This window comes from Hylobates moloch, unplaced genomic scaffold, assembly GCF_009828535.3.
Source record: "Hylobates moloch isolate HMO894 unplaced genomic scaffold, HMol_V3 SCAFFOLD_15, whole genome shotgun sequence".
NCBI lineage: Eukaryota > Metazoa > Chordata > Mammalia > Primates > Hylobatidae > Hylobates > Hylobates moloch.
In genome coordinates this window covers 7,409,477-7,426,915 of record NW_026652290.1, presented here as the reverse complement: position 1 = coordinate 7,426,915, position 17,439 = coordinate 7,409,477, and the positions used below count along the sequence as shown (strand labels likewise).

Genomic DNA, 17,439 nt, shown 5'->3' with positions numbered 1-17,439 from the left:
TCCAGCCCAAACACTTTCAGAGCAGCCCTGGCGAGAAAGAAGCAAGGAACTGACTCCAGGTGCCGCACTTGAGTCTGTCTAACCCAACATCCAGAATCAGACATCCCCGTTGCTTTAGGGTCAGTCCCCACCCCAACCTCAAAGGGTGGGCGGTCAGGACATCTGCACGTGGTGCTTTGTGTTCCAGCAGGTGCACCCAGACTCCACGATGTCTGCCTAACTTCCAAGCCCAGTTTTGCAGCCCTGCCCCTAGACTCTCCCTCAAGGGTGTCTGGCCTTAGCGCTCTTCAGATTGGCTTCTTAAACGAAGGGAGGCGGGCCGGGGGCGGGGTTCCTTGTTCATTTACTTGTGAATGGTGTGCCTGGTTTCCGCTCTCTTCCCACCACGGAGCAGGTGTCCGTATTGCAGGCCCCTCCAGGGGCGTTCTCTGGTCAGTACTTCTCTCCTGGAGGAAGTGGAGAGCTGCCAGGAGGGAAAGGGTGGAGGTGTCTTGCCCTGACTCATAGTCATTTTCTTGTCATCTGCCCCCAACCCAGAAACCCCATTGGTGTACTCCCTGTCCCCACGTGTTCAGCCACGGAGGGAGGGACGCACTTCCACCTAAGCTGGCTCACACCGCTGCGCCCTGAACGTGGGGGCGGCCGGGGGGCGGCTCGCGGAGCACAGGGCAGAGACCCATCCCTAGGATGACAAGAGCGGGCGCTGCCCCACCCCGTCCCCGGCTGGAGTGCGCTCCGGCAGGACCCAGCTGCTCTCCGAGAGCCCAGAGAATCGAGGAGTTTACGCAAAAGCCCGAGGAGCTGAGCCCTTGTTCCGGAGAGACGCGCCGAATGGAGCGGGATCCAGCCCCGCCCAAGAGCAACCTCTGCTCGGCCAGGCCCCGCTTCCTCACCCTGGGGAACCCGTGCAGCAGCCGGGGCCATGAAGCCGCCGAGGGCTCCCACCAGCCCGGCCGGGTCAACCTCGACCTGCGGCACGATGCCGCAGTCCCTAGGAAGGCTCCCCTGCTCCCCGCGGGTCCCAGCGGCCGCCCCAGCTCCCCGAGTCCCAGCAGCGCGGCCTTTCCGGCCCGCCCCTTGCACCGCCGACCGCTTTACGGCGGACGTCGCGCCGCATAGCGGGCTGCCGTAAAGCGCTCCGAGGCGGAGCCGCCGCCGCGCGGCCGGGGTTCCTCACTGACGGGCCCGCGTGCAGGATGGCTGGCGCCGCGCCGCGGGTCCGCTACCTGGCGGGCTTCTGCTGCCCTCTCGGGGGCCTGGCGGCGGGCAAGCCCCGCGTGCTGTGCCACGAGGCGGAGGTCTTCCTGTCCACAGGGAGCGAGCTCGTCTACGTGTACGACCAGGAGGGCGGGCTGCTGACCGTGAGCACCGGCCCGCGGGGGCGGGAGGGGCCGGGCGAGGGTGGCGGTTCGCGTGAAAATGAAGACCGCAGGCCGGCGCGTCGCGTCGGCCTGACCCGCGCCCCGGTCCGCAGGCGGCGTTCCGGTTCCCCGACCAGGTGTGGCACCTGGAGCTGCTGGCGCCGCGCAGGTTGCTGTACGCGCTGTGCGCCCGGAGGGGCCTTTACTGCCTGTCGCTGGACCACCCGGGCAGGAGCAGGTGAGGGCGGGCCCGCGGCCTCCCTCCCGCACGCCTCTGCTGCCCCCGGACTGCTTCAGAGCGAGCAGCCCCACCTCATCGCGCTTGGGGACCCGGGCTGCCGCCAGCTCTGAAGCCTTGACCGCCATCCCTGCCCATATCTGGAGCCCCTGTCCCCAGCACTCTTTCTGCAAGTGTCTTGCTCACAGTCCTTAGTAAGTGGGGTTCACATGGTCAAGCCCACGGTGGGGCGCGGGATCCTGTCCTTTGGGCCCTGGTGGCCCGGTGCTGTCTGGTGAGACACGCCTCCAAGGCTGGGTCTTTATTGGAGGGAGGAGACAGCAAAGGCACCGTGACCCCGAGTCAGTGATCAGTGGACACCATCTGGGTCGGAAGGAAGCGAGCTCCGGGCAGCCAGGCCTGTCTTCAGTGCAGAGCCAGCAGCTGCTGACCGTGGCCCAGGCTGTAGAGGGGGCAGCCTGTGTACTTTGCAGCCTGGGCCTCAGCCTGACGGTTCTATGCTGAGGGGTGTCCGTTCAAGCTGGTTTTGGATGCCTGGTACTTCCTGTGAAGAGTATCCTTCGTGGGGAAGGTGGGAGGCCATGTGGCAGATGGACTGCTGAGCGGCCTTGGGGGTCACTGTGGGAACCCCTGAGCCAGAGTACACCATGCCAGGTTATTGTGAAGAGAACGTGGGAATCCCACCCTGCCCAGGCCTGACCAATGCGTCTCTGTTCTCAAAGGTCTACGAGCCAGGATGACAGGGACAGCGAGGATGGTGACCAGCCTTCCCCCGTGATCCCTGTGGACCCTGATGCCTGCATCTTTCCCGATGCTGGGCTGTGCGCGTTCACCTTGCTGGACAGTGTCCTGGTCACCCTGGTGCAGGGCCCTGCCCGATGGAAGATGCAGCTGTTTGAGCAGCCCTGTCCTGGGGAGGACCCCCGGCCAGGAGGCCAGATCGGTGAGGTGGAGCTGTCCTCCTACACCCCCCCAGCCGGGGTCCCAGGAAAGCCTGCAGCCCCCCACTTCCTTCCAGTGCTGTGCTGTGTGTCACCGTCAGGCTCCGGGGTCCCACACGACCTCCTCGGGGGCTCTGGGGGCTTCACGCTGGAGGATGCCCTCTTCGGGCTCCTCTTTGGAGCTGATGCCACCCTCCTGCAGTCACCTGTGGTCCTCTGTGGTCTCCCTGATGGCCAGCTCTGCTGTGTGATCCTGAAGGCCCTGGTCACCTCCAGGTCAGCCCCTGGTGACCCAAATGCCCTTGTCAAGATCCTCCATCACCTGGAGGAGCCCGTCATCTTCATAGGGGCCTTGAAGACAGAGCTACAGGCTGCAGAAGCTGCAGAGAATTTTCTGCCTGATGAGGATGTGCACTGTGACTGCCTGGTGGCCCTTGGTCACCACGGCCGGATGCTGGCCATCAAGGCCAGCTGGGTTGAGTCCGGGAGGCTGGTGCCCGAGTTGCGGGAGTACTGCCTCCCAGGCCCCGTGCTCTGCGCTGCCTGTGGTGGGGGTGGCCGCGTGTACCACAGCACCCCTTCTGACCTCTGTGTGGTGGATCTGTCTCGGGGAAGCACCCCGCTGGGCCCCGAGCAGCCTGAAGAAGGCCCGGGAGGCCTGCCCCCCATGCTGTGCCCAGACAGCCTGAACATCTGCAGCGTTGTCTCGCTGTCCGCGTCTCCCAGGACGCATGAAGGTATGAGCTGCTGTCTAAAATGAAAGATGGGAGCCCAGGGTGGAGCACCCTTTTTGGCTGTCTGCTACTATCAGGCCGCCTTCCTTTCCTGGGCTTGTTCTTTTGCAAGGCTGATGGGTGCTGATACAGCCTAGTGGTTAACTCTCTTCTTGTCTCAAGGTCAAGCCAGGGGCTGGTAGTGGGTCTATGTGTTGCTCTGCCTCTGGGGTCTAGGGTGTGGCCCTGGGCCTGGTAGGATCTGAGTTTGCTGCTTGTTGGCTGTGGACTCAGAGGAAACTGCATCTTGGGGGTCCGCCGCAAGCGCCTCTTTGGCAGGTCTTGTGTGGCAAGCAGTCCAGGGAGATCTGTTCCGGACTCACCTTTCTTCCAAAGGCTGCAAACGCTTGCTCGTGGCATGGTGTGGCCTGCCTGTGAGTCTGCTCTGGACCAAAGGCAGATGGCATTGTGGAATTCTAGTTTTGTGTTTTCCACAGAAAAAGCCAGAGAGGATTTTAGCTGTGTGTTCCCAGTGTTGGGGTGAGAGGAATAGAGCCACACACCTCCTACCAGTGCACTTTCCTGAGTGTGCTCACATTGTGAGCATGCTAATAAATCTCGCCACGGAAAATACATACACAGCACGAGAGAAGGGCTTTGAAGGGAAACGCCAGACTGTCTCCAGTGCGGAAGAGAGGGCTATGGGTGGGATCAGAGATGGCGTGGCTCGGGGCCACTGACAGAAGCCCAGGGTGGGGACAGCGCATTTGCCTTGGGACCTTCTCTTCCTCACTGGACACCGGCCTTGGCCGTCTTCCAACTTTTTTCCTGGAGTCCGGGGAAACACCACTGAGTGTCACGCTGCTTGCCCCTCCCAGCCTGCTGACCAGGCCCCATGTGTGTCTGTCACCAGGTGGCACCAAGCTTCTGGCCCTGTCCGCCAAAGGCCGCCTGATGACCTGCAGCCTGGACCTGGACTCTGAGATGCCTGGCCCAGCCAGGATGACCACAGAGAGTGCAGGCCAGAAAATAAAGGAGCTGCTGTCTGGAATTGGCAACATCTCTGAGAGGTGAGCAGCTCAGCTCAGGCCAGGTAGAGGCTAGCGCTGCCATCCTCTGGAGGTAGTGTCCCTGTGTGGGGTCATCCTGGGTCTGGGTGTCCTCGGGTGGCAATGGTCCAGGCCAGGCCATTACTTGGCCTCTTTTTTTTTTTCTGAGACGGAGTCTCACACCGTCACCCAGGCTGGAGTGCAGTGGTGTGATCTTGGCTCACTGCAAGCTCCGCCTCCCAGATTCACAGCATTCTTCTGCTTCAGCCTCCCGAGTAGCTGGGACTACAGGCGCCCGCCACCACGCCCGGCTAATTTTTTGTATTTTTTAGTAGAGACGGGGTTTCTCCTTATTAGCCAAGACGGTCTTGATCTCCTGACCTCGTGAGCTGCCCACCTCAGCCTCCCAAAGTGCTGGAATTACAGGCGTGAGCCACCGTGCCCGACCCTACTTCGCCTCTTTTTTTGAGAGAGAATTTCACTCTGTCACCCAGGCTGGAGTGTCGTGGCGCGATCACAGTTCAATGCAACCTTCGCTTCCTGGGTTCAAGCAATTCTCCCGCCTCAGCCTCCTGAGTGGTTGGGATTACAGGCACCTGCCACCATGCCTGGGTAGTTTTTGTATTTTTAGTAGAGATGGGATTTCACCATGTTGCCCAGGCTGGTCTCGAACTCCTGGGTTCAAGTGATTTGCCTGCCTCGGCCTCTCAAAGTGCTGGGATTACAGGCGTGAGCCACCGTGCCTAGCCGTTACTTGTCCTCTTAAGATGTCTTGAGAGCCTCATGCGTCCCACTGTTTGGTGACAGGCTACCCGGCTGCCTCTGGAAGATGAGCCGGGACTGCCCCCCAGCAGCCCACCCTTTCTCCCTAGTGGGGCACGGGAGACGTTCCCTGCTGAGTCCTCACCCTCCCTGCTCTCAGCGCAGGATCCAGTGTGCTTTTCCTCCCGCAGCACTGGCTTCGGGACATTCAGAGAGAACACACTGAGTGCGCGCAGCCTCCCCTGCTCCCCTCACATAACCACTGGGGTCCTGAGAGCAAGGGGCTTGTCACTCCAGGTCCCTGTGGTTTAGGGCTGTTTCTGTAGTGCCTGCGACCCCCCTGGTTTTCACTATGAAGGCTGCAAGGGAGAAAAGAGGCCCTCTAGGAACATTTTGGGGAGCTGAGGGTGGGGTAATGCACCACCTGGCCCCTGCGTGGCCCAGATGTGGGTGGTGGGCTTCTCGAACCTGGCAGATCAGCCTAGGCCCCCCGAGCACCAGCTTCATCCTCTGTCCTCTTTCCTTCTGTGGTCCAAGAGGAGAGGTCAGGTCAGATGGCTGGAGGCAGCTTCCAGAGAGGCTCGGTGTGGGTGGGACCAGGAGAAACAGGCCCCTGGGGCGGGGGCTCACTCTCTGGCGTGGCTCCACATCCACCGTGTGCTTGTCGTGGAGCCAGGTTCGGTGCCTACCGGGCCTGAGTCAAGATGTGGCACCGGGCGCTGTGGGTGTCCCCCCCTCTCCTGGGGGTCATGTCTGTCCTTTGCAGAGTGTCTTTTCTAAAGAAAGCGGTTGACCAGCGGAACAAGGCACTGACAAGCCTCAACGAGGCCATGAATGTGAGCTGTGCACTGCTGTCAAGCGGCACGGGCCCCAGACCCATCTCCTGCACCACCAGCACCACCTGGAGCCGCCTGCAGACACAGGATGTGCTCATGGCCACCTGTGTGCTAGAGAACAGCAGCAACTTCAGCCTGGACCAGGGGTGGACCCTGTGCATCCAGGTGCTCACCAGCTCCTGTGCCCTCGACCTGGACTCGGCCTGCTCTGCCATCACCTACACCATCCCTGTGGACCAGCTCGGCCCCGGTGCTCGGCGGGAGGTGACGCTACCCCTGGGCCCTGGTGAGACCGGCGGGCTCGACCTGCCCGTGACTGTATCCTGCACGCTGTTCTACAGTCTCAGGGAGGTGGTGGGCGGGGCCCTCGCCCCCTCGGACTCTGAGGACCCCTTTCTGGATGAGTGCTCCTCCGACGTCCTGCCCGAGCAAGAGGGCGTTTGTCTGCCCTTGAGCAGGCACACAGTGGATATGCTGCAATGTCTGCGCTTCCCTGGCCTGGCCCCACCCCACACATGGGCCCCCTCCCCACTCGGCCCCACCCGCGACCCTGTGGCCACTTTTCTGGAAACTTGTCGGGAGCCTGGCAGCCAGCCAGCAGGACCCGCCTCCCTGCGGGCCGAGTACCTGCCCCCATCTGTGGCTTCCATCAAGGTGTCTGCGGAGCTGCTCAGAGCTGCCTTGAAGGACGGCCACTCAGGTTGGTGGCATTGATTGGCTTTGCTCAGCCTTGGGGATTTTTTTTTCTTTTTTTAAGAGACAGGAACTTGCTCTGTTGCCCAGGCTGGAGTGCAGTGGTGCAATCATGGCTCACTGCAGCCTCGAGCTCCTGGCCTCGATTGATCTCGTCTGGGCCTCCCAAAATGCTGGGATTACCTGCATGAGCCACTCCACCCCACCCAGCTCGGGCCTGTGGACATGGGCTGTTCCTCCCTCTCCCAGCTGCTTCTGGGGCAGCCTGGCCCCCCAGCCTGGCGAGCTCTGCTCAGGAAATGAGCTTCACCTGCATTCTCTCCGCTGTTGGTGTCTGGCCTTATGTGGAGCCCTCTCACCATGTATTTCTTTTCAGTTGTGTTTTTTAAACCTATATATGGAAGCATAACCTAAATACAGAAGAGTCACAAAGGAGCCAAACTGTGAGCTTCACAGTGCGGGCACCCAGGGAGGGAGGCAGCTGCGCCCACCCCAAAGCCCCAGCACCGTTCATCAGGCGTGTGTGAGCTCCACGAAATGGAGTGTGCGGTCCCTTCTTTGTGTCTGTCCCTTGCTCCCCGATGTGTGTGAGACCCTCTGTGTTGCAGGTGCAGATGTCACCGTTCTGCTGCAGATGGGTATTTGGATGGTTTCTGGATTTGGGCTTGTGCAGAGTGGGCAGCCGCAGCCATCCCTTGGGGTGTTTCTGCCTAGTGCCGGGGCGGAGCTGCCTGCTCCTAACATCAGCCCCCAGTAGCGTTAGCAGGTCCCCCAAAGTGAGGTTTTCACCTTCCACAGATTGTAACTGCCACCACCCATCGTAGGACTTGTAGCAGAGAAAGATGAGCAGTGGCCTCCTTCCCCTGGGTCAGCTGACCACACCGCAGCTTAGGGTGGGGCTGTGGACAGCTGGGATGCTTAGATGGCTCTGGGAAGGGCACTTTGGGGCAGCTATGCGGATGCCCACCTGGTAGGATCGGCTGAGCCCACCTGGTAGGATCAGGCTGAGCTCTCGGCTGGTGCCTCCCCTCCAGGTGTGCCCCTGTGCTGCGCCACCCTGCAGTGGCTCCTTGCTGAGAATGCTGCTGTGGACGTCGTGAGGGCCCGAGCGCTATCTTCCATCCAGGGAGTGGCCCCTGATGGCGCTGACGTTCACCTCATCGTCCGAGAGGCAAGCAGGGGTTCAGGGAAACGAGCCTAGGCACCAGCAGTTCTTGGGGTGGGGCCCCTGGGCTGGAGCTTGGGAGGACCCCTCACCCTGGGTGGGAGCCCGGCAGCCTTTTCCCAAGCTTCCCGGAGGACTCTGATACGACAGTTTCCCCTCGCAGCAAGCAGACCCCACTCAGGCAGGGAGGGCCTTGCAGCTCAGATCCCCCAGGACTGGCCCTGTCCAGCCCTGTCCATCATGGGGGCCCGCTTCCCCTGCACATGACTGAAGTCATAGCGGGTTCCACAGTGCTGCCGCCAACACCTGTACCCCAGGAGCAGCAGCCCCGCTAACCCTCTGCACTGCCAGAGGGCTTCAGACCTGTCACGGAAGCCGCTGAATGGCAAATGGCACTGCTGGTCTCCAGCCTCTGTCGTGCACACCTTTCCAGAGACTCGTGACTGTGGTGCCTCCAGCACACCCTCAGGTCCCACCAGCAGAGGCTCTTGCAGGGTAGCCCAGGCTGCCAGGACACGTGTGTCCCTGAGGATGGGCAAGGCTGCCTGGGGCTCAGAGTCTGCACTTGGTTTTGGTTTTGGTTTTCTTTGAGACCGGGTCTCGCTCTGTCGCCAGGCTGGAGTCCAGTGGCGCGATTTTGACTCACTTCAACGTCTGCCTCCTGGGTTCAAGCGATTCTCCTGCCACAGCCTCCTGAGTAGCTGGGATTACAGGCGCCCGCCACCACGCCCGGCTAATTTTTGTGTTTTTAGTAGAGATGAGGGTTTCACCATGTTGGCCAGGCTGGTCTTGAGCTCCTGACCTCAGGCGATCCGCCCACCTCAGCCTCCCAAAGTGTTGGCATTACAGGCATGAGCCACCGTGCCCAGCCAGAGTCTGCACTTGGAATCAAGCCTCGGCCCTCGGGTACCTTGGCTGCCCTCTACACAGCCCTTTCAGCCCTGATGCTGGGGTCTGTTGGTGGCCCTGCAGGTCGGTGCTGACAGCCCCTGTGGGAGAGCCGCAGGTGACTGTGTCCTTTCTGGGCTCCCCAGGCCCCTGGCGTCTCACCTCATGTGCTGCGTGTGCAGAATAAACTCGGCTTCCTGGCTCTTGGCCTGTTCTTGCCATTCTTTGTTGTCCAGCTCAGCTCAGTCCAATCTTCCTAAGGGACAGGTGGGTGTCCCATAGATAGGCCCAGCAGCTCCCAGTGCCCACAGCGATGCCCTAACCCTGCTGCCAGAGGTGATCTGTGTAGCCCGGTGTGGGGGGACAGGTCTGGGCCCCCAAGGGCGTGGCAGGATCTACATGTAGGTTGTCCATAAGGTGTGTCACAGTAGTGGCTGCCTTCTGGAGCAGGCCCCAATCTGGCTCAGGGCCCTGTGTGAATTCCACAGGTCTGAGGGACGGGCTCTTCCTGGACACATCTGGGTGCAGAACAGGTTCTTGCCATTGGTTGGTGGCTGGTTCTTCAGGTGGAGAAAGCTAAACCAGGGTACTGAGCTCTGCCTCCCTCAGGGTATAGGACAGCCCAGGGCAGGGGGTTGGGACCATCTCAGGGCCTCACGTGCTGCCAGCTGGGGAGGCTCCTGTGTAGCCTGAGCCCCCCGGGCAGGTGGGAGTGCCATAGGCAGGCAGTGAGGTGGCTCCTGTGTTGCAGGTGGCCATGACTGACCTCTGCCCAGCAGGGCCCATCCAGGCCGTGGAGATTCAAGTGGAAAGCTCCTCTCTGGCCGACATTTGCAGGGCGCACCATGCCGTTGTCGGGCGCATGCAGGTATGTCGGGCCGCTCGGGAAGGTGGCCAGGATCTATGGGTCGCTCACTAAGGTCCCTGAATGGGACCCTGTAGCTGCTGGCCACGGGGTCTGTGGCTCCCTGCAAGGGAGTTGTAGGACGATCCAAGCCTGCTCTGCTGCTGTGTGCAGTGTTGTGCAGCGGGGCTTTGGGCGATGAGAGGCATGGGGTGGACCCTCTCAGGAGGCCGATGCTGCTCCGCAGGTGTGCCGTCACCCCCTGGGCGCCTGTGAGTCCAAGGACTGCCCAGGCTACTAGGCCAGTGGGTTTCTATTTGTGACCTGCAAGGTCAGCCCAAGGTTTCCTCCCTTCTCTGGCTGGGCAGAGGCTGCATGGAGAGGCCGTGGCCTGGGTGTGGATCCTAGAACAAGGTGCTAGGAGCCTCCACATCTTTGCCAAGAGAGTGGAGTTTGCAGCTCCCCCCACTCACAGCCCCAGGAGTTCCCTGGCACAGGAATAGCTGCTTCCATGCTGTGCCCAGAGCCAGCTTGGGCCAGCGACTGCCAGATCTGAGAAGCTCTCCAAGTTCCAAGCTAAAGTCTAGGCTCATGCCCTCAGCAAGGCAGCCATCATGCCCGCCTGCTAGGACTGTAGCGCAGCTTTGGCCCATATGGTGGGTCTGCAGCGACTCTAGAAACCGGTTCTGGAGTTTCTTGTTAGGGGTGGTCCCTGCCTCGGCTCCACCTGGGCTTGTTATCAACGTGCATGCCCAGGCCTGCCCAACCCTAAGACCCAGGGCCTGTAGCCTGACGCCAGCTCCACTCCCGTGGGCACTGTGGTAACGCTTGGAGACCAGGCCCTTCTGCGAACAGTGGCTCTGCCCAGCCCTGGCAGGTGGCTCAGATGGCCGACCCCAATGAACACGTCAGCTCACGCAGCACCATGACCCAGAGATCTCATTTGGTGCAAGGACCCTGCGCCCTGCACTGTGACACTGCCATGACCCTGATGAGCATGTCACGCAGCACCGTGACCCCAGTGATCTCACAGCACCACGATGGGGCTGCCTGGGCTTGGGGGTCTAGTCCTGAGTGCTGGGGGCACCAGGGGGTTCTCCAGGGCTGAGGTGTTGCCTGTCAGAGGAAACTCTGCCCACTGGGCCATCTGGTCCCCAAGAAAGTCCCATCCCCTGCCAAGAGCAGAGCACCAGCCCCTGGGTTTGTGTCCAGATATCCCTCTTCTTACAAGGACACAGTCGTGTGGGGTCAAACCCACCCCAGTGACCTCATCTTGATCATCTGCAGATACCCCATTTCCAGACACAGCCAGGCTGTGAGTGCTGGCACTAGGGCTTCTGCATGAATCTGGGGGGCCTGAGTCAGCGCACAGGAGCCCATGCACTGCTGCTGCCTCCTGGACACAGATCTCATCTCGGGCCGCAGACCTTAGTGTCCCCCAACAGCCAGGTGCCCGCCCCATGAACAGGAGTGCTCAGGACCCGACCCAGCCCACAACAGCTACCAGCACTTCTGGGGCCCCAGGCAGGCCAGTGCTGCCCCTCAGGGTGTCGTGATCTCTTCTCAGTTGCTTTGCTCCAAGAGCCTGCAGGAGCCTCACTGCCCAGGCTCATCTGGAAATTGTTTTGTTTGTTTTTTTGAGATAGAGCTCTGGCTCTGTCACCCAGGCTGCAGTCCAGTGGTGAGATCTCTGCTCACCGCACCCTCTGCCTCCCAGATTCAAGCGATTCTCCTCCCTCAGCCTCCCGAACAGCGGGGATTACAGGCTCCTGTCACCACGCCCGGCTAATTTCTTTTTATTTTTAGTAGAGATGGGGTTTCACCATGTTGGTCAGGCTGGTCCTGAACTCCTGACCTTAAGTTATCCGCCTGCCTTGGCCTCCCAAAGTGCTGGGATTACAGGCCTGAGCCACCACACCCGGTCCCATCTGGCAATTTAGATCCAAGCCCAGGGAGCCGGTGCCGCAGCCCACACTGGGCTGTGCTGCATTAATGAGTGAACGGCCAGGCCAGGGTCTCCGCACAAGATGCTGAGGCAGCTCCCTGGCTGGTCTGTTCTCCTGAGCGGCCTTCAGGCCTGAAGCCCAGGATGGGAGAAGGGGGCAGTAGGCAGGTCTGGATTTGCACAGAGTGTGGCTCTTGGGGACAGGGAAGATCCCAGCAGTGGAGAGAAAAAAACCAAACGAGTTTGCTTCCAAGAAACTGTCAGGCCAGGGGCTCTGTGTCCTGCCACTTTGGAGGGCAGTAAGTCGAGGTGAACAGCAAGGTGGAAAACAGCAAAGCGCTGGGGCGGGGAGGGGTGCCAGGCAGGGAGGTGGGGGGAGGTGCCAGGCAGGGGGGGGGGGGGGGGTGGTGTCAGGCAAGGAGGCAGCACCGGGCAGATAGAGGGAGAGGGTCACCCTGCTCCAAGGGGTGTGGGGGCAGGTGCTGGGGCACACCCTCTGCAGCATGCTCCCTTTGTCCCCCCAGACGATGGTGACAGAGCAGGCTGCCCAGGGCTCCAGCGCTCCTGATCTCCGTGTGCAGTATCTCCGCCAGATTCACGCCAACCACGAGGTGAGCACCTGGTGCCCCGGGCAGTCCCCTTCACCGGGTAGCCAGGAGCGCCCATCGCCAGGCCCCTCTCCAGTCACTCGGGGTCCGCAGAGTCCTCACAGAGCATGGGCTTCGCTCCCATGGGCCTGGGGCAGAGTCCGAGCGGCCATGGCTGTTCCTGCCCCTCATCCTACTTGAGGGGCCGGGTGTCCAGGCCAGGCTGTGTGTCCCATGTTTTAAGGTTCCGGATGAGTGTTCTTCCTCGGACCACCTGCCACTTTCCAAGTAGGGTCCTGCGAGTGGTGGGTCCCCTAGAAGTACCCAGTGACATCCCCAGGGCCAGGTGGGGGCCTGAGCTGTGTCTGCTCCACCTGCAGACGCTGCTGCGGGAGGTGCAGACCCTGCGCGACCGGCTATGCACAGAGGATGAGGCCAGCTCCTGTGCCACTGCCCAGAGGCTGCTGCAGGTGTACCGGCAGCTGCGCCACCCCAGCCTCATCCTGCTGTGACCAGGCGGGCCTGCCCCTGGCCGCGGCTCTGGCTACGCTTCCAGCCTCTGTAACAGCCCCTCAGGCCTTCATGGTTTTAGAGGAAACCTGAGTTGGCCTGGCCAGAGCCGTCAGGGAAGGTGGGACCTGGCCACGTAGGAGCAGAACACTCATGAAAGTGCTCGGAGGCCGTGGAGCACAAAGCAGATTCTGACTGGGAGCAACCGAGGCGGGCTCTGAACCTGGCCGGTCCAGCTTCGTGTCCTCTGCTGCTGTCTCTCCTTCTCTGACCGCGGCCGCAGCCCCTGCACTCGCCTTCCTCACTGCTGGGCAGCCTTCCCGCCACAGCAGCAGCCCCTGAGGCCAGGAGGCAATGCCGTGCATTCTGGACCCTGAGGGCCGGAGAAACAGGATTTCTGGGGTTTGGACTTGGGGTGAGTAACTGTTGCTGCCACACCGCCAGGAGCACCGGCTGCCCCTCTGGGTGGCACTACCAGGTGCCCCACGGGACTCTTGTCACACTGTTCATACCTGCCCGGCTGCCCACTCTGGGACCCCGAGGTAGGAGGGTGCTCCCTGAGACCAAAGCACAAAACAGCATGCAGGGAGCTCCTGCAAGTGCCCGTGGCCTCGTGCCACACCAAGGAAGGGCCATCTGGTGGCCTGTGGCCAGAATGCTCAACAACTAGGTGCCTCTGGCCGGGGCAGTACCCAGCACTGTGCACTATTTTCAGGGCCACTCAGGGTGGCGCTGTGGCCCGGGGGGCACCCTGAGCCCCAGCCCCCAGCCTCCTCCCTCAGCCTGGGCTACGGCCCACCTCCTGGTGCTGGTGTTTTCATCTGGGGAGGGTGCTCGCGCCGCTCCCGCTGCAGGCACTGTCCGCGATGAGTGCGGGTAGGAGCCGTGAGGTGCTTGTCTGCTGTGACAAACGACCCTGTCTGTGAAACTTCAGGCCTCGGCTGTTTTTTCTCACCCCTTCCCACCCTCTCTGGGCTCCCTCTAGAGCCATGGCGCTGCTTGGGATCCCCCAGCACTGGGGTGGCCTCCAAGGAAGAAGTGTCCCTGTGACCCAGTTACCCTGAGGAGGGCTCTGCTCCAAGGGGGTGTCTGGGAGGCCTGGGGCCCCTGCCTGGCTCTCCCCTGCGTTCCTCTTCGTGGAGTGGGAGGGGCCTGTGGGGTGCTCCTAGTCAGGGTTTGTCTCCCTCAGTGGTTGCCACATCTCAGGGAGCAAGGCCCCCCTGGTGACATTCCAAACCCGGCCTTTTCAGTGGGGCCACGGCCCGTGCTTGCTGGGAGAGCTGGGGCCAAGCGAGCCACCCACCGAGGCGGGCCTGCACCCCTTAAAGGTCCCATCCCTGCTGTGCTCCAGGGCTGTCCTCTGCCACCCCCAGGCAGGAGCCTCTGGCTCTGACCTTCATACAGCGCTTGTACCTGTGTCTTGCTCTGAGCATCAGGGGGAGAGTGAGGGGCTAGACCAGCCCGTGGGGACTCCCAAACAGGTCCTGGATGAGTGGGCGGAGGACTGTGCAGGGTCTGTGTTCATGTGCCTGGGGGTGGGGGGTGTGTCCAGGGTTGTGCCTGCCCCTCACTCGCCATCACAGGCTACAAGGATCCCAGAGCTGACAGATCTGGGTCGCCTGCAGGACTCACCTCCCCACCCTCAGCTGGATGCCAGCAGGTCTCAGGAGGCTGGGAGCCTGAGGGGCCTTCCACAAGGCTGCTGTCTGTCCAGAACAGTGGCACCATCCAACCCTGTCAGCCTCAGCTGTGCAGGGGGTGTGGGGGCACCATTGTGGCTCGTGAAAGAGCAGACACTGGGATGAGCCGCACTGGTGTCCCCACACCCCCGGGCACACACTGGGGGTTTAGGTGGCTCGCTGTCCTTGGCACTGCAGCCTCCTGACCTAAGGCAGTGCTGGCCACCAGGGCTGAGGCGCCGTCCCGACTCTGTTGGGGCATTCTCCAGGGTCACCCATATGGAGGCATCAGTGCTGGTGTGTTTAAAAACGTTCATGCCCACCTGCCAGCCCGAGATCCTGCTGTGGGGATGCCTAGTTCATAGACGCCATGTGGTCCCCCCGAAAAGAAAGCTGTGGCGCAGACCCTGAGGGGTCAAGAGAGCAGGTCACATGGAACAAAAAGCAAATTTACAGAAGCAGGAGAGGAGGGATCACAGTGGGCAGTCCCCAGCCCCACCCTGCCGCCAGAGTGTACAGGGACTGGGCAAAATGCACCCAACTCGAAGGAACCTGCTCTCAACACTCGGCATTTGAGGAGGGCTTAGCCTCAGAGGCAGGTGGCAGGTCCACAGCTTCTCGGGGAGCCTGCAGACCACGGTGTGGCCAGACCCTGTCGCCCATCCTGGGCCTCCCTGCCCTCACCTCTTCAGTGCACACCTCCTGGGCTCTCAGCGCCTGAGCTCTCACTATGTGAGGCCCTTCCCCGGTGGCAGGGGTGGCCTCTCGACCTTTCCAGCTTCCTCCACCTGCTCCAGCTCCGATCCTGGCTTGACACCGTAGCCTTGCATGACTCTCAGTCCAACTCTCATGTGGGGTGACAGCAGCTCTTCCTCACCCTCCTCCTACGGGCACCTGCTAGACACCACCTGGCAGCTGTCTCTGTCTGCACGGAGTACCTGCCTCAGCAGCAGCAGTGGGGCCTACCCTTCCAGGCCCAGCCATTATTCCATTCCAAAGAGTTTCTTTGATCTCCCACCCCACCCTCCGCTTCCTAGCCTCTGCCTCCCGCCGTGCCCCAGGCTGTGGATGTGGATGGAAGCAGGTGTTCCCGCAGTGGCAGGCCAAGTTCACGTCAGGCAGGGCAGTGCAGGGAGACCCTCTCCAAGACTCTGCTGAGGGGGGAGCCTGGAGGTGCTGAGTGGCAGCCACTGCGGTTCCACCTGGTGCCCCCAGTCCTGCCCCAGCCACAGACTCCACCTCCCCTTGGCTGCCACCAGGGGACACTGCAGGCTGCAGGGACAGCCCGAGCTCCAGGGCCACTGCCGTTCCCTGCCAACTTGGACCAGGTGGCACCTGGTCCTCCAAGGGTTAACTCGGACTCACCTTGCCCACGTGACTGGGGAGTTCCAGCCTCTTACCATGGAAGCCTGCCCTTCTTTGTCCCTAAGGCTGGTGGGCTTAGGGGAGGGGTATCCCAGCCAGTTCCTCCCCTTGCTGGCTGGCTGGTCCTACCTCCCCAGGACTGGCTCTCCCCCACCCTCTGCCACTTGCCTGGCCTTGAGCAGTGCACAAGGAAGGACGAGCATTGCAGGGGCTGCCAGGGGCTAGGGAGGGTTGAGGACCTAGGTTGGGGAGTGGCGGTGTCCAGTGAGGTCATCTGTGGTGGGTGTTGATGGCTTCAACCCACCCAGGCTCAGTCCCCCAGCCCCCGTCCTCCAGACCTCCCCACCTCCACCGGCCTGGGTTACCCTGCCCATCCACAAGACCACCTCCCAGACAGGAGTCCTTGGGCACTGGGAAGTTCTGGGCGCTCTCTGGTTTGGGGAGAACTGTGGGCCTCCTCCACCTCTGGCTGCAGGACCCCCAAGCGGCGCCCGCCCCGGAGCCCACCCACAGCTGCGGGACAGACACGGTTTCATGCGCGACAGGCTGGTCTGGGCGCGGCCTCAGTACTCCCAAAGCGCAGTCCCGACCGGTGCGTCGGCGTCGGCCCGCAGCAGGCCCGAGGCGCCGCCGCGCAGGTACTTGCCGCTCCGGGCGCGGATGGCCAGGCGGCCGAGTTCGCGGAACTCGAAGACGAAGTCCTCGGCGCGTTCGCCGTCGCTGCACACGCTGCCGTGGCTGCCCGTGTACCAGAATCCTCCGTCGCGGCCTGGGGGAAGGGACGGCGTAGGGGGTTGCCCACCTGCCCGCTGCCACCCCCGCTCCCGCGTGCCCACCCCGCCCGCCACGCACCTCGGATCTGGTAGGCGCCGTCGCTGAAGCTCAGGTGGAAGACGTCGTAGACGGAGCGGTTGGTGTCCAACTGGTTGGAGCCGCGGTGGTGGCAGACAAAGCCGTCCAGGCCGCGCAGCACCAGGATGGGCCGGTTGATGAGCTTGAGGGTGAACTCCTCGTCCTTGCCTGGCGGGGAGAGCGTCTGCTGCGCTGCCCCTCCCGCCACCTTCCCTGTCCAGGCCAGGCGGGGTGGGGCCCCTGGGAAACGCCACACCTGGACCCAGACCTGCCATTGCCTCATGTGCAGCCTTGGCAAGGCGCCTAGGGGGTTCCCAGAAGCGGAGATAAGGAGATAAGGACACTCAGACCTGTTTCCCTTGCCAAGACGAGTTACTTTGACTAGCAAGTATGACTCCATGACAGCACCCATTCCATGGGCTGGGCGGGGGGGTCCAGCTCTTGGTGGAGATGGGGTGTCTGGGCAGGTCCTTTCCCTGGGTGGAGACAGCCCCTGCCCCAGTCCCTGGCAGGCAGAGTGCTCACCCGCAAAATCGCTGATAGCTGCCAGCTGCCCATTCTTCTTCATGCACACGTAGCGCCCATTGCTGGCTTTGAGTGCTACACGCCGGCCACGCCACTCCATCTCAAACATGGTGTTGGCGGAACTGGAGGAAGCAGCAAAAGGTCTCCTCAGAACAGCAGGAGATGGGGGTGCAGGGTCTCGCTTCCCCATCCTCCTCAGGTTCCAAAGAGTGGAACAGGAGCCTGCCCTCCACTGACACACCCACTACCATCAGGAGCTACCCCACCCCAGTGGGCTTTCCTTTCTGACTGAGATGCTATGGCAGTCCTCATGGCCGAGGCAGTGATGGTGGTGGAAGTGATGGTGCAGGTGATGGGAATGGGGATGGGGATGGGGATGGAGAGGGGGATGGTGATGGTGGAGATGGGGATGGGGATGGGGATGGGATGATGGTGGAGATGGGGATGGTGGTGATGGAGATGGGGATGGTGGTGATGGTGGTGGTG

The 17,439-nt window shown here is 62.0% G+C and overlaps 3 protein-coding genes across 5 annotated transcripts in view; 2 read left to right on the top strand and 1 right to left on the bottom strand.

Moving 5' to 3' along the window:
* The window catches only part of LOC116483644 (retinal rod rhodopsin-sensitive cGMP 3',5'-cyclic phosphodiesterase subunit gamma), a 223,324-nt gene that overhangs the window by 105,023 nt on the left and 100,862 nt on the right, over window positions 1-17,439 (top strand). The gene's annotated exons all lie outside the window — the stretch shown is intronic.
* On the top strand, window positions 1,111-13,465 carry FAAP100 (FA core complex associated protein 100). 3 transcript variants are annotated; one of them, XM_032177296.2, is made up of 9 exons: window positions 1,111-1,361; window positions 1,475-1,599; window positions 2,322-3,277; window positions 4,167-4,323; window positions 5,831-6,600; window positions 7,628-7,764; window positions 9,398-9,514; window positions 11,960-12,046; window positions 12,403-13,465. In XM_032177296.2, exons 1-9 carry the CDS (start codon window positions 1,197-1,199, stop codon window positions 12,532-12,534), a joined length of 2,646 nt encoding a protein of 881 aa, XP_032033187.1. In that variant the 5' UTR covers window positions 1,111-1,196; the 3' UTR covers window positions 12,535-13,465. The 3 variants fall into 3 exon arrangements, with proteins under 3 accessions (XP_032033187.1, XP_032033189.1, XP_058284341.1); XM_032177298.2 differs by having other exon boundaries at window positions 1,315-1,333; XM_058428358.1 differs by having other exon boundaries at window positions 1,319-1,333; window positions 1,475-1,793.
* The window catches only part of FSCN2 (fascin actin-bundling protein 2, retinal), a 9,922-nt gene continuing 8,391 nt past the window's right edge, over window positions 15,909-17,439 (bottom strand). The window contains exons 3-5 of the mRNA XM_032753672.2: window positions 16,954-17,075; window positions 16,429-16,596; window positions 15,909-16,345 (exon numbers count right to left, since the gene is read on the bottom strand). Coding sequence (XP_032609563.1) covers window positions 16,140-16,345; window positions 16,429-16,596; window positions 16,954-17,075 — 496 coding nt within the window. The 3' untranslated portion in view covers window positions 15,909-16,139. The remainder of the gene's footprint in view (window positions 16,346-16,428; window positions 16,597-16,953; window positions 17,076-17,439) is intronic.

Bases quoted from the DNA above. Each gene is read 5' to 3' on its own strand.
- FAAP100 (XM_032177296.2), top strand. From the start codon at position 1,197: ATGGCTGGCGCCGCGCCGCGGGTCCGCTACCTGGCGGGCTTCTGCTGC. The intron at 6,601-7,627 runs GTTGGTGGCATT...CCTCCCCTCCAG, and splicing joins CTTGAAGGACGGCCACTCAG to GTGTGCCCCTGTGCTGCGCC. The intron at 9,515-11,959 runs GTATGTCGGGCC...TTGTCCCCCCAG, and splicing joins CCGTTGTCGGGCGCATGCAG to ACGATGGTGACAGAGCAGGC.